Source organism: Halichoerus grypus, chromosome 3 (assembly GCF_964656455.1).
Source record: "Halichoerus grypus chromosome 3, mHalGry1.hap1.1, whole genome shotgun sequence".
NCBI classification, from domain to species: Eukaryota; Metazoa; Chordata; class Mammalia; order Carnivora; family Phocidae; genus Halichoerus; species Halichoerus grypus.
In genome coordinates this window covers 155,202,002-155,216,238 of record NC_135714.1, presented here as the reverse complement: position 1 = coordinate 155,216,238, position 14,237 = coordinate 155,202,002, and the positions used below count along the sequence as shown (strand labels likewise).

Here is a 14,237-nt window from a genome sequence, read left to right as displayed (position 1 = left end):
GGGAGAGCAGGCTTCCCGCGGAGCGGGGAGCCCGATGCGGGGCTCGATCCCAGGACCCTGGGATCATGACCCAAGCCAAAGGCAGACGCTTAACGACTGAGCCACCCAGGCGCCCCCATTGATCTATTTTTTAATTCTTATGCCAGTAACACACTGTCTTGATTATTGTAGCCTCATAGTATATCTTGAAGTCAAGTAGTATGAGCTGTCTTTGTCATTGTTTTTCAAGATTGTCTTGGATATTCTAGTTCCTTTGCATTTCTATGTAAAGTTTAGAATCAGCTTGTCAATTTCTACTAAAAAGTGTGTTGGGATTGGGATTGCGTTAAAACTATAGAACAATTTAGGGGCACCTGGTGGCTCAGTCGTTAAGCTTCTGCCTTCGGCTCAGGTCATGATCCCAGGGTCCTGGGATCGAGCCCCGCATTGGGCTCCCTGCTCCACAGGAAGCCTGCTTCTCCCTCTCCCACTCCCCCTGCTTGTGTTCCCTCTCTCACTGTCTCTCTCTCTCTCTGTCAAATAAATAAATAAAATCTTTAAAAAAAAAGACAACTATAGAACAATTTAGAGAAAATTGATGACAATATTGAGTCTTCTGATCCATGAACATAGTCTGTCTCCTCATTTACTTAGGTCTTCTTTAATTTCTCTTAGAAATCTCCAGTGTAGAGATGTTATTAGCCTTCTGTTAAACTTATCCTAAAATATTTTTGTGTTTGTTGATGCTACAGAAATTGAACTTCTTGAAAATTTCATTTTCAGACTGATTACAGATAATATATAGATACACCATTGATTTTTTTTTTGTATATTAACCTCGTATCATATTACCTTAATAAATTCACTACTTAGTTCTAAAAGTTGTTTTTGTAAATTTGCTAGGATTTTCTTCATAAACAATTTGCAAATACAGAAGGCTTTAATTTTTCTTCTTGGATTTGCATCCTTTTTCTTTATTGTAATGGCTAGGATGTTAGGACAGTGTTAAATAGAAGTGGTGAGAGTGGGCTTCTTCTTCTTATTCCCAGTAACACAGGGGAAACATTGAATATTTCAATATTAACTGCAATATTCCTTGAGGAGTTTTTTGTAGATACCTTTATTAGATTGAAGAAGTTTGCTGAGAGGTTATATCACTAATTCATTTGTCTAATGACTTCTCTATATCTAGTCAGATGATCACATAATTTTCCTCCTTTATTTTTATCAGGTAGATTACTTTGATTTTTTTAATTTTAAACTAACCTTCAGGGGCGCCTGGGTGGCTCAGTTGTTAAGCGTCTGCCTTCGGCTCAGGTCATGATCCCAGGGTCCTGGGATGGAGCCCTGCATCAGGCTCCGTGCTCCACGGGAAGCCTGCTTCTCCATCTCCCACTCCTCCTGCTTGTGTTCCCTCTCTCGCTGTGTCTGTCTCTGTCAAATAAATAAATAAAATCTTTAAAAAAAAAAAAAACTAACCTTCCATTCCTAGGATAAACCCTATTTGGTCATAATGTGTTATCCTTTTTATATATCATTTTGCTAATACTTTGGAAAGGATTTTGTGTATATGTTCATGAGAGATGGTGGTTTGTAATTTCCTTTTTTGTAATTTCTCTGTTAGGTTTTGGTATTTGTGTTATTATGTCGGCCCCATAAAACATGTTAGGAAGTGTGTGCTCCTCTGTTTTCTGAAAGTTCATATAAAATGAATGTTTTTCTTCCGTAAGTGTTCGTTAGAACTCACCAGTAAAATTATCCAAGGCTGAAGTTTTCTTTATGGAAGGGTTTTAGATGATTAATTCAGTTCTTAACTAGGGATATTCAGATTTTCTGTTTTATCTGTATCCATTTTGGTAAGTTATATTTTTCAAGGAATTTGTCTACTTCATCCAGGTTGTCAAACTTTTTGGTATTAAGTTGTTCATAATATTTATTCCCTTATTATGCTTTTAATATCTGTAGGATGTTAGTGATCACCCCTCTTTGAATCCTGGTACTGATAATCTGTGTTTTCTCTTTTTTTCTTGATTAGTTAGGGGTTTATCAATTTTGTTGTTCTTTTCAAAGAACTGACTTTTGACTTTATGTCCTCTACTTCATTGATTTCTGCTTTACTTTTTTTTGTTGTCTTCTTTCTTTGGGGTACGTTATGGTTCATTTTCTGTGACTTAGTAAGGTATAGAGGCTTGGCCATTATTATAGACCTTTTTTATCCCCCCCGATGTAAGTATTTAAACCTTCAAGTTTTCCTCTAAGCACTGCTTTGGCAGAATCCCACAAACTTTGATATGTTGTATTATAATTATTATTCTACTCAAAATATTTTTTAAATCCTTTATATTTTGACCCACGGATTATATAGAAATTGGTTGTTTAATTTCCAAATAAAAATGGAGTTTTTCTTGGTATCTCATTGTTGTCGATTTCTAATTTAATGCCATTTTACTCAGGGAGAGCCTATTCTGTATGATTTCAGTTTTTTGTTTTGGGGGGTTTTTTTAGATTTCTATTTATTTATTTATTGGAGGGAGGGAGAAAGGGCAGGGCAGAGGAAGAGGAAGAGGAGAGAGAGAATCTCAAGCCGACTCCACTCTGAGCGAGGAGCCTGATGCAGAGCTCAATCTCACAACCCTGAGATCATGACCTGAGCTGAAATCAGGAGTTGGACGCTTAACTGTCTGGCACCCCTTCCTATTTCCTTTAAGAGGGAATGTCTTCTTAAAAGAGAAGATCCCTTATATCTAGCATAATGTCTTACAGATAGAGAGTACTAAGTAAACGTTATTAAATGAACCCAGTGGAAAGAACTGTGCATGAAGAATCAGGAGACTTAGATTCCACACTTACGTCTGTGATTATCTTGCATTATTACCTGATTTAAGCCACTTCCGTGTTCTCTGCTTTATTTTCCTCATCTATAAAAATGAGGTGGGACTAGAGTATCTCTGAAATTACTTCTTTCTCTGACATTCTGTAGTTTGAAGATTTCTATTGGAATGAGAATGTTTATCTAAAAGATGTATTTGGAAGTTATTTTTCATCTAGCAGTCACTTTCTGACAATGACAACTTTTCTATAATGCATTTATAGTCCTTATATATAGTCCTTAAATTTGAATGTGTATGTAATATTAAAAGAATGTGTAATAACTGTGATTTTTTTTCTTTTCTATTAATAATGCATTGCTGTTGGTTCTTCAGCTGTCTGATAGCATTCTTGTCAGCTGTTGAAAGGATTAAAACCCAAAATGTTATGGGTTGTTTTTCCTATATATATCTTACACCTTGTCAACTAGCATGATAGGTCCCTGATTTGTCTCTAAATTACAAGGTCACCAGGTTAGTTTTTCATAGGTTGTGCTCATTTAAAAACCAGAATTCTGTTTCTTTCTGTTTCCTTAGTTTGTGTTGGGCAGAACCTTATTGTTTTATAGACCCCCTTGACAATAACAACCAATATCCAGGAAGCAAACTTGACCACTGTCTCAAAAAATAAAGGGAAAAGGAAAAAAATTGTCATTTTTAAATCACCCAACACCCAACTCAGTCATTCTTAAGTCTAGAATATCACCAGCACAGCATTGTACAGAGCATAAAATTTTATTGAGATATTTTCCAGATATGATTATAGTAAAAAAGAATTTGTTCTGTGGTGCTACTATTGAGGAATTGCGTCAGTAATCCCAGATGTTATTTGGCAATTCAAACATCTTTGGCTGTCCAAGAATTTTGTAAATTCTACTTAGCGATTTTGGGATTGTAGATACGGAAAGGAGTTTTATATTATGACTAATGAAAATTAACATTTCATCTAGGTACCATTTTTATTTACTTTGCCATTTGGTTTGAGCAGGTTGAGGTCCATGTAGGAAGGTTCTCTAAGGTTTTCAGGAATTTGGGCCTAGAGCTCTAGTGAGATTTCACGCAGGAGTAGACTAAGACACATCCGACTTTATTAATGACAGAGGTTTTAAAAGAGGACTGCAACAAATTGATAGCAATGAGAAGTGTTCTTTGATGCCATAGCCTTCCTGGAGTGAATCATGTAAACAGTTTCCAGAAGATAATAGAGAGACTTTAACATTGGTTTGCTGTCTTCCTTCAGTGTCCCCTTTGTTGGGGCCCTTCAGGCAAGGAGTTAGTAATAATAGATATCACTTTTATAGTTTACCTTTTTCCTTCTATAAATAGAACCAAGAAATAATATATATTTATATTCCTGCCCCTTCTAGCTCTTTGCTCTTAAATCCTTCTTGATTTCATCTGTGTCTTTTTTCTTGCAGCTAGATTGTTAAGCGTCTCTGGGACAAGAGCTAGTGTATTACTCCTTTCTATAGAATACCTGGTCTAGTGCAAGGCACCCTCTAGGGTTGATTCTTTGCAAGAGGAAAGATAACGAGCAGAACTAGCTAGAGGCTGCTATGGGAGTAAAGAGAGACCTGTGTCTTCAGTTATGCCTGATTCATTTATTCATTCTTTGTATTTTTTTTTTTTTACACTAAAGGAAAGTTTTTAGTGCTGAAGCCCTTAAACAGTTACCTCTGAACATACTCGAGCGTACTGCCTTCAAGGAGCCTCCTGTCTAGCTGCACAGACAAATATCCACAAATAACAGGGCAAACTGTATTCATATTATGGGCAAGGTGGCTCTGGGAATGGTAGCACAAAGTAAAGAGAGGCTCTGGGAAGATGCTGTGGGAGGAGAAATGTATATGAGCTATGTTTTGAAAACAGGGTAGCATTTAGTTTTTGTGTACGTTCAAACTTTGAAGGTATTGTCCCACCGCACCCCCCAGCCTTGTTAAAAAAAAAAAAAAATGCTGTCATAAGTTATTGGCTTAAGTTATTTGGCTTTGCAGAGCATATTAGCATCTTTTATAGTTGGTGCCACTACTGTGACATACAAAAAAGTGTAGGATTCCACATAGCCCCATACAGGTAGGGTCCAGACTTATTTAAGATGACCCTGTAATATCACAAAAAGAGCAGTGGAATTGGAATTAGAAGACATGGGTGCAAAAATTTTATGGTTTTTGTACTTCAAGAAAGAACTCTGAACTTCTTTGAAAGGAAGGAGATTAAACGGGGGAAAGAAAAAAAAAACTTGGTCTCTGACTTGGTCTCTTAGAAGTTTATGATCAGAGTTGGAAAATGTGTAGCGCATTTCCTAGGTGCCCAAGAATTCTGCGGCCCCCCAGAAGGTATGGGAGTTGAACTAGGTACTAAGGAGAGGCACACTGTTGGATGGCTACCTAAAATTATATGGAGGGTTATGGCAGGCCCTGAAAATTGCCCCAAAAGTTGTAATTTGCTTAGACTAGTTGAAAGCCTTAATGCAAATATTTGCATATTAAAGAACAATCATTAATATCTTTACACCTCTGTTAAATGAAGAGGTAGGTTCAGTGATTGTAGGACTAAATGTAGCATTAACAAAAATCCTAATAAAAATAGAGTGATCCTATAGGAAAAATGACCTTAAACTCTGTTCTTTAGGAAAATACCCCATTGTTTTTGTCATTCAAATTAAAAGAGTTTTTGCTTAATTGCTTTTCAAATGAAAATACAATTCTGAAAAGAAGATAGTGGTAAAAGCTTTTTGTAAATATAAAATGTTAGCTTTTAAAAACTTAATTTCTTTCATTTTTCCATTTCTTCTCCTGCAAAAGATAATGGCATTTCCCTTAAGAGGAAAGACATTTTTGAAATGGAGTTAAATTATTATTTGAGAATAAGGCTTGTCTCTGTCCTTATACTATATTCCAACTACTTAGGAAGAGACCTTATAGTCCTTGCAGCAGCTTCCTCTCTGTCTGCATGCCTTTCATGATCTGGGCAATAGAAAGATTAGCAGGTGATTTCCTCTTTCCTCTAGACAGATTCCCACTTGCACAGTTGCCCGTCCTCTAGTTTTTTCCCAGTGATGCAGGGTACTATTGTGATGCTGAACTTTCTTTTAAGAAATACTGGAGGCCATATTTATGAAACAGGCAGTTAATAGGGAGATTTGTGATAACAATTTTGGAATGCTTGATTCTAATATGTTCTTATTTACTTTCTTAAATAAACTAATTTAGAGTTTCTTGCTTTCCTTTTTTTAAAATCAATCTTCATGTGATTTCCTTTCTCCATAATACAGTATTTTAATTTTTTAAATATGGTTTTACCCAAACACAGTAATTGATACTCAAAGAAAATTATATTTAGCCATGGCATTATGTACTTCTGTTACTGCAGGTCTTGGTACCCACCTATTTGAGAGGTATGTGACTTTCTGATTTACTTCAAAAAAACATAATGATTTAGTATCCTGTCTTAGGCAAGATTTGATAAAATCGGAGCCCTTTTTCTCTCTCATGATTCACTTTAGTAACTTTGGACTACTTATTTACTTTTTAGTTCTGTTGCCTCTGGTAATCCTGTATAAAACCTTATGGAATACAGTAATAAACAGTCTAAAAGAGTTTGAATGTCGAGAATGGAAAATTTCAGAATCAATCCTCCAGTTCAGTGATTCTTAACTTCATTAATAACTGTTATTAACATTAAATAAGTCAGCTTTTATTGACAGTTAATGAAGAAGTGAACCTAAAGGAGTAGTTACAAAATTTTGGAAATTTTATGATTTTTGTACTTCAAGAAAGAACTTTGAACTTCTTTGAAAGGAAGGAAATTAAACGGGGGAAAGAAAAAAAAAAGAGGTTTCCCTCACCCTCCCAAGGAATTGAGAAAGTTGTAGAAGGGTGCACCAAAAAGAATCACTGGGTTCTAGGACGTTAGAGAAGTTGAAAAGAGAAATCTGATGTTCCTTGCTGAATTGTCTAAGCAGTGCTATAAAGTGAAGTGTAGAACAAGGATTTGGAAGTTAGGTGGGCCCAATTTCATATCCCGACTTGGATGTTCTTAGCTCTGTGTCCTTGGACAAGGTACTTAATCTCTTTGAACCTCAGTTTCTTCATCTGTGAAATGAAAATAAGAAGACACACTTCATAGAGCTGATGGGAGCATTCCATATGTACAGAGCGTCTCGCATAGTGCTCGGCACAGTGGCCTGGTTAATGTTAGGTACCCCCTCACAGCAGCAGCCCCCTCAACAAGTCATTTTTACTTCTCTGGATTCTGGGCCAGCAATAAAACCATTAATTCAAGCAGCTTGAATCTGAAGTGTTACTCAGTACTTTGATACCTGGTGTTAGTGAAAGAGAAAAATGATGCCTAATTTTGTAAATCATTGCTAAAATTAATAGGCTTGGCAGAATGACTTGTGTGTATATAGAAGACATTTTATCTAAATTATTTCTATGATCATTATACATACCTACTCTCCCCGTCTTTTTTTTTCTTTTATTTAACATGACATAAAATACGGAGTGGGAAATAAATAAGGCAGATAGTTTTCACTTATATGAAAAGTGGTTGCTAGGGTTTCCACAGTTGAAATCACTGCTTTCAAGGAGATTATGGTTTGCAGCGTACTGTAGGAGGATAAGAATGATAATGAATGGTAACAGTACTGTGTGCTAGTTCACTCATGTCAGTCCTATGAGGTATGACTCCTATTAGCTTCATTTTGCAGATAATGAAACCGAAGCACAGAGAGGTTAATAATAACATTCCTGTTTGCATAGTTAGGAAGTAGCAGAGCCAGGATTTGAACGCAGACAGTCTGGGTCTAGAGGCCACTCTCTTAACCACTGTCTTACAGGACTAAGAGAAGACGGTCCTTTAAATGGGAGCAAATGTCCTAAAGCTGTGGTAGGTTGTTTACTTTTAGATTTGCTTGACAGGTATTCTGAGAGAAGCCTCACAAAGTGTATCGGAATTACTATTGAGACCAGACCAGATTATTGTATGAAGCGGCATTTAAGTGACATGTTGACCTATGGCTGCACAAGGCTGGAGATTGGGGTGCAGAGCGTCTATGAAGATGTGGCCAGAGATACCAACAGGTAAGATGGGGGCAAATGATTTCACACAAGTATCCTTCTAACTCCCACTGATTATATCTATGTTCATGTTCATCCTCTTCTCCTTCCTACCAATCTTAGAGAAAGATATATAGGTATTCCTTCTTTTCAGGGTCATCCTTCTATCTCTGCTCTTAATTTCCATCCCCTTTCCTAATTTCTAGTCTTTACTGGCTCTTTTCCAGCAGCCTGTAAACGTGCTCTTCTGTCTTCCTGTTCTTGTCATAAACAGCCTTTCCCATTTGGAAAGCAGAAGGCAGGGCTCAAGATCAGTCATCTACAGCAGGAGAGAAGGCCAGGAGCATGGAAACAAAGAGAAGGGTTTGAACAAGAAGGACATCAGGGTGATATTTAAAAGATTAGTTTTTGTGAAGTGGATGCCAATAAGCAGAATAGTGAAAGAAGGGTTGGGGAGCAATGGATATAAACTGAGAAATTTGGGAGGGTAAGAAAGGATGGAAATAAGGTTGACAGAGCCGTATGAAGTTCTCTTGTAGAACTCTAGAAATAGATCACTGAGTTGAGGAGAAAAGATACACATGAAAGATTAGCTATATAAGGAACTTCATGATGAATTGGTAAATTAGAAAAAAACAAAAGATTTCAGGAGTTTATTAGGCAGCAGAGATCATTGATTGTGGATGTAAAGGCAGGTTTCGGGAAGTTGGTATGTGTTCAGTTGGACTTTAAAGGCTGCTTTACCAGGAGGGGCAGACATGATTGGGGGTTGTGGTAGGAGAAGGAAGTAAAAGGGAACTAGGGAAACATGAACTGGTCAGCATCTTAGAAACCACCAGAAGAATGCCAGGCTAAGGAGAGAGGAATCTTTCCTTTAGGTACTGGAGGTCTTTTGGATACTTTTGAGCACAGGGAAGAATTACACAGAAATCAGGCTTAAGAAAGATTAACCTGAGTAGAATGCGCTCTTGTAGGAGAGAGTCTTAAACCGGAAGCACTGGTTGGCCTGCTGCAGTGATCAAGGGTTGTACCTGTGGAGATGGGAAGAGTCTCTTGAAGGTCAGGAAAGCTTTCTGAAAAGAGTGACATCAGACTTGAGACTTACGGGAAGAGTATGACTTAGGTGGGGAAGAGGAAGATTATTTCAGACAGAAAGAAACATACAAGCAAAGTCCTGAGGATGGGTGCACATGGTATATTTAGGGGATTTGGAGCAGGTTAGCTTGGTTAAGACTGTAGAGCATGAGGTCGGAGAGTGGTAAGAGGTGAGGCTGAAGAAGTAAGCCATGGTGGCCAGATGATGAGGAAACTTAGAAATCAGCCCAGGGAGTTTGGGCTTTAATCTGAGGACAGGCTCTATGCTAAGTTGTGATAGGAGCATATCTGCATTTTAGATCCCTTTGGAAGGATCACAGTATGGAGGTGGATTAAGAAGAGCATGCTAGAAGGAAGACCAGTTAAGAGGTTGTTGCATTCATTTAAACAAGAAATGATGTTTTGAGAAAAGTGAATGACAGTGTTTAGTGACTGAATGGAAATGGGGGTAGGAGAGAATGGGAAGTAGAGGAGTCTTGGAGGGAAGGTGAATTTCATTTTTGGATGTACTGAATTCTAGATACATGTAGAACAACCAGTTGAGGGTCTCCTTTAGAGCAGAGCTGTCCAGCAGAACATTCTACAGTGATTGAAGTGTTCTACACCTGCACTGTTCAATATGATAGTGCAACTGAGGAACTGAATTTTTCATTTTAATTAAGTATAAACTGAGTAACTACATGTGCCTAGGGACCATGGTATTGTACAGTAGAACTTTAGAGTACTGGATATTTGCATGGGTTATCAGGAGAGAGGCTTCACCTAGTCATATAAATTGGGAAGTGGTTAGCAAAAAGAGATTGGAAATGGTTTAATGGAAATGGATGGTAACATCCAGAGTAGGATGGAGTCCACTGTTTCTAGGATTTTGTGTGTGTGTGTGTGTGTGTGTGTGTGGTGAATGGGAATGTCTTGGAGGTGAAAGGATTGGCTTAGGGCTTCAGTTTATAGTAGCCCCAAACTGTTATTAGGGCTTGCTTTCTACTTGGATGTGGTACTAGAATGGTAAGATGATTTACCCAGCTGGCCCCAGATGGTTCTGCCTTGTCACTAAATCATTCACTCTTCTCACTTTTTTAAGGACCTTGGAGACCACCAGAATGAAATCTATTTTGTATGTAGGTGACATTCTTCATCTCTGTCTGTCTCCAAATAATTTCAAAAGATTTTTAAAGGAAAGAGCATAACAAGAGGCTGCTTCTGCATGGTTTTGAGCTCATTATTTTTGTTTTTAACTTAAATATTTACATCAGTAAGCTTACTTCAGCTGATGATGCTAAACCAAATAATTTTTTTTTATAGTCCAAATAATTTTAGTATACATTAACTCTGGTTAACCCAGTCATTTACTGTCACAACCTTGAGTAAGTACATGGGGAATTTCTGAGAAATATCTCAGAAGTGAAATTATTTATTTCCAAGCCTTCTCAGAGCTAGAGATATAAAAATGCTTTTCTGAGATTTTTATTCCCCAACCATATTATTCTTCATTATAAAACTACCATTACATGTCTCAGAGATTGTTTTCCCTCTGTTCCTTGTGTTAACCTCCCTTCCCATTTATTTGTATAACAGATGTGAATTTTCTTTCCTCAGGGGCCACACTGTGAAGGCAGTATGTGAGTCATTTCACCTGGCCAAGGATTCTGGGTTCAAAGTCGTGGCTCATATGATGCCTGATCTGCCAAATGTGGGACTAGAGAGAGACATTGAACAGTTTACAGTAAGTGTTGCCTTAAACCAGGCTAATTTAGAATGCCTCTATATGCTGCTCTGTCTACCCTCTCTGCTCTTTTTGATTATTTACTGCTGATTTCCCTATCATTATTTAAGCAATATGTCCTCATTATAGAACAGTAGAAACACTGTAGTGAAAGAAAAGTCATTCACAGCCCCAACACCAAATAAAACCCTAACATTTTAATATACTTCTTTCTAGAATTTTTTTATGCTTAGGCTTTTTGGAGGGATGAGGTAGTTTATATATATACACACACAGACACGCTTACATATATGGTAAGTAATTATTTTAATGGCTTTTTCACTTAACGTAATGCAAGCATTTATCTGTGTTATATAGCCTGGTCTCTGTTAAAATGTTAACATATTTAAATGTGTACTTAATTTCCATTAAATAAATATGCCATACTTTGCTTAATTCCTTCCAAATTTTTTTAAATTGAAGTTATTGCCAGTTTTTTATATTGTAAATAGCACTGCAGGTGAACAGTTTTATGCCTATAACTTTTTGTAGTATTTAGGATTATTTCTTTAAGATAAATTCCCTGGAGTAGAATTACCAGGTAAAGGTGTAAACACTTAAAGAATCTCACCACATTAGTTGCTTTTCAGACGGTTGTAATAATTTAGTCATTTTAGCAGGGTTATCTTTTTCCCCAAATCTCTCCTGTTTATGTATTTACATAAACACACAGATAAAATGTTTCTATCTTTGCTAATTTGGTGGATTAAAGTGCCATTTCAACTTATATTTCATAATTATAGTAATATATTTTTCAGGTTTGCATGTAATAATCATAATTCTTACATCTTTTTAGAATTGTGTGTTTTTGTTCTCTGACCAATTACTCTGTTGGATATGAATATTTTTAATGTTAATTTAGATGAACTTTCTAGGTAAGGACATTCTGGATTCATTGGGGGTTTTTTGTTTTTTTTAAAGATTTTATTTATCTGAGAGAGAGCACATGTGAGCACACGAGCAGTGGAGAGGGGCAGAGGGAGACAAAGAAGCAGACTCCTCACTGAGCAGGGAGCCCAGGACCCTGAGATCATGGCCTAAGCCGAGGGCAGACGCTTAACCAACTGAGCCACACAGGCGCTCCACATTAGTTTTTTAAAAATAGTTGTTACAAATATTTTTGCCCACTTTATCTTGGGCCTTTCACTTTTGTATCTGTTGTCAAATCCATCCTTTATTTATGATTTCTTCAGATGCTTCTGAACTTAGAGCTGCTTTTCTCTTCCAGGATTTCATTAAACAGTAAGAGAAAATACTTGGGTTTTTTCCTAGGTTTTCTGTTTTTTAAATTTTAATAGCTAACTCTGGGTTGGTTGGTTTTGGTTTTTGTTCTTTGCTTTTTTGTTTTTTGGGTTTTTTTTTTGTTGTTGTTACTCTGTCACATGTTTGCTTGATCTGTGTTCCTCTTGTCTTGGGAAATGAGATTGATCAGAACTCTTTTTTTTTTCTCTCCTTCAGATTCTCAGCTAGAGAAAGTACCTTTGGGATATTCTTTTAGAGAAGAGAGTGAAAGTATTTATCAAGTTATTTCATTCACAAAAATAGTTTATTTTACTCTATTTAGAAAAATGGATTTCACCTTGCCTTATTTGTGACATATTTAATAATTCTTTCTTTCCTTGTCAGAAGTTTATCTTTATAATTTTTAAGCCAATGAATTATAACCAAAGGCCAATTTATAAGATAGTACTAATTCATAAATGTCCCTGTAACTAATTCCCCTGTGTTAGCTGTGTAAAGATTTTTTTTTTTTTTTTTTTTTTTTTTTTGCTGTGTAAAGATTTTGAATCTAATACTAATAGCCTCTTCTCAGTAGTTAATAGCCAGGTACCCAGACTCCAATTCTAAAAGGCCCCTGAAACACTTTTCTTTAACACAGCTCCTAGGTGGACCAGAGATATAGTCAGAATTCATAACTTTAGGTGTCCTTCAAAAAAAATACGGCATGTTTCAAATAATAGCAAATAGCTGAGTCTTACTATTCATTTTCCTTACTGTCTTCAAAATATAGTTCAGTGATAATATTGCAAAGACAATTCTTCATGTAAATAAATATGTCTTCTTGTTTGTAATCTTTTCAGAAAAACTCAAAGGGAATATGAACAGACTGTATGCCTTTTCTGACTGCATCCCAGCAAATAAAGGAGTGACAAAATAGAGCTAACATTTCTCTCTAGAGGAAAATTCTCTGCAAAATTAAATTGCCTTAAAATAAAGAATTTCTACAAATCAGTAAGAAAAAAGCAGACAGCCCAATAGGAGAATGGCAAAAACATTTGAAAAAGCACTTCACAAATAGGATATTCAAACAGCCGATAAACATATTTAAAAGTTCTCAAAGTCATTAATCTTCAAAGAAATGAAATTTAAAACTGTGATGCATTCCTACTATATACTCACCAGAAAGGCTAAGAATAGCTAAAATGAAAAAAAGACTAAATCAGATGTTGCTAAGAGTATGGAGCAACTACAATTCTTCATTTACTGCTAGTACATTGGTACATCATGTATGACATTATCTACTAAGGGTGAATATATGCATACCCCATGACCCAGTAATTGTACTCCTAGATGTATACTCAACAGAAATGCCTACACATATTTACCAAAAGTCACGGTCACAAATTACTATTGGTAATATCATCAGAGTGGCAACAAGTGTCCATTTAACAACAGAATGCATAAATAAATTATGATGTAGTCATACAATGAAATACTACAAAATATAATAAATTAATTACAACCTCATGCAACAACATGACTGATACTTTTCAACATAAATTGAGCAAAGGAAACCTGATCCAAAAGACTACCCAACATACAATTCTGTTAATATGAAGTCCAAAAACTTTGGGTGGAATTGTAACTGGAAACAGGCATGAGGTGGGCTTCTAAGGTTTTGATATTCTTTTTCTTAATTTGAGTGTCTGGGTGCTGGTTATAAGATGTGTAAAAATCCGTCAAGGTATACACTTAGAGTTTGTATACTTTTCTGTATCTAAGATACACTCCAATAAAAATTTACACAAAAACTTTGAAAACTAATTTTTGTTTAGGAGATCTTGTTTGGGCCTATTTGGAATTCACAGCCTTTCCTGAATTAGTAGGACTAGCAGAGGGAGAGGGAGCAGACTGCCCACTGAGCAGGGAACCCCATGCAGGACCTGATCCCAGGACCCTGAGATCATGACCTGAGCTGAAGGCAGACGCTTAACCAACTGAGCCACCCAGGCCACCCCTATTTTATACTTTAAAAACTTTTTTCCCTACTTTATTTTATTGTCCCATCATTAGCAACCCACAGATATATTTTCCCTAATTGATGTGTTTTGTTCCATAGGAAGTGTTGCTAAATCGGGAGTCTGTCTTATAATTACAGAAGTGTACCAAATGTTATATTTGTAGAGGACGGGATAGCCTTGCCTGGCACGGATCCATAAAGCTCCCACCTAGCCTGCTGGGATATCGCAGCTG

At 36.5% G+C, this 14,237-nt stretch overlaps 1 protein-coding gene across 2 annotated transcripts in view; it reads left to right on the top strand.

Moving 5' to 3' along the window:
• ELP3 (elongator acetyltransferase complex subunit 3) overlaps positions 1-14,237 on the top strand; it is a 100,483-nt gene that overhangs the window by 35,996 nt on the left and 50,250 nt on the right. For both annotated transcript variants that reach the window (XM_036100829.2, XM_036100828.2), the window contains 2 exons: positions 7,769-7,930; positions 10,598-10,724. In XM_036100829.2, coding sequence (XP_035956722.1) covers positions 7,769-7,930; positions 10,598-10,724 — 289 coding nt within the window. The remainder of the gene's footprint in view (positions 1-7,768; positions 7,931-10,597; positions 10,725-14,237) is intronic.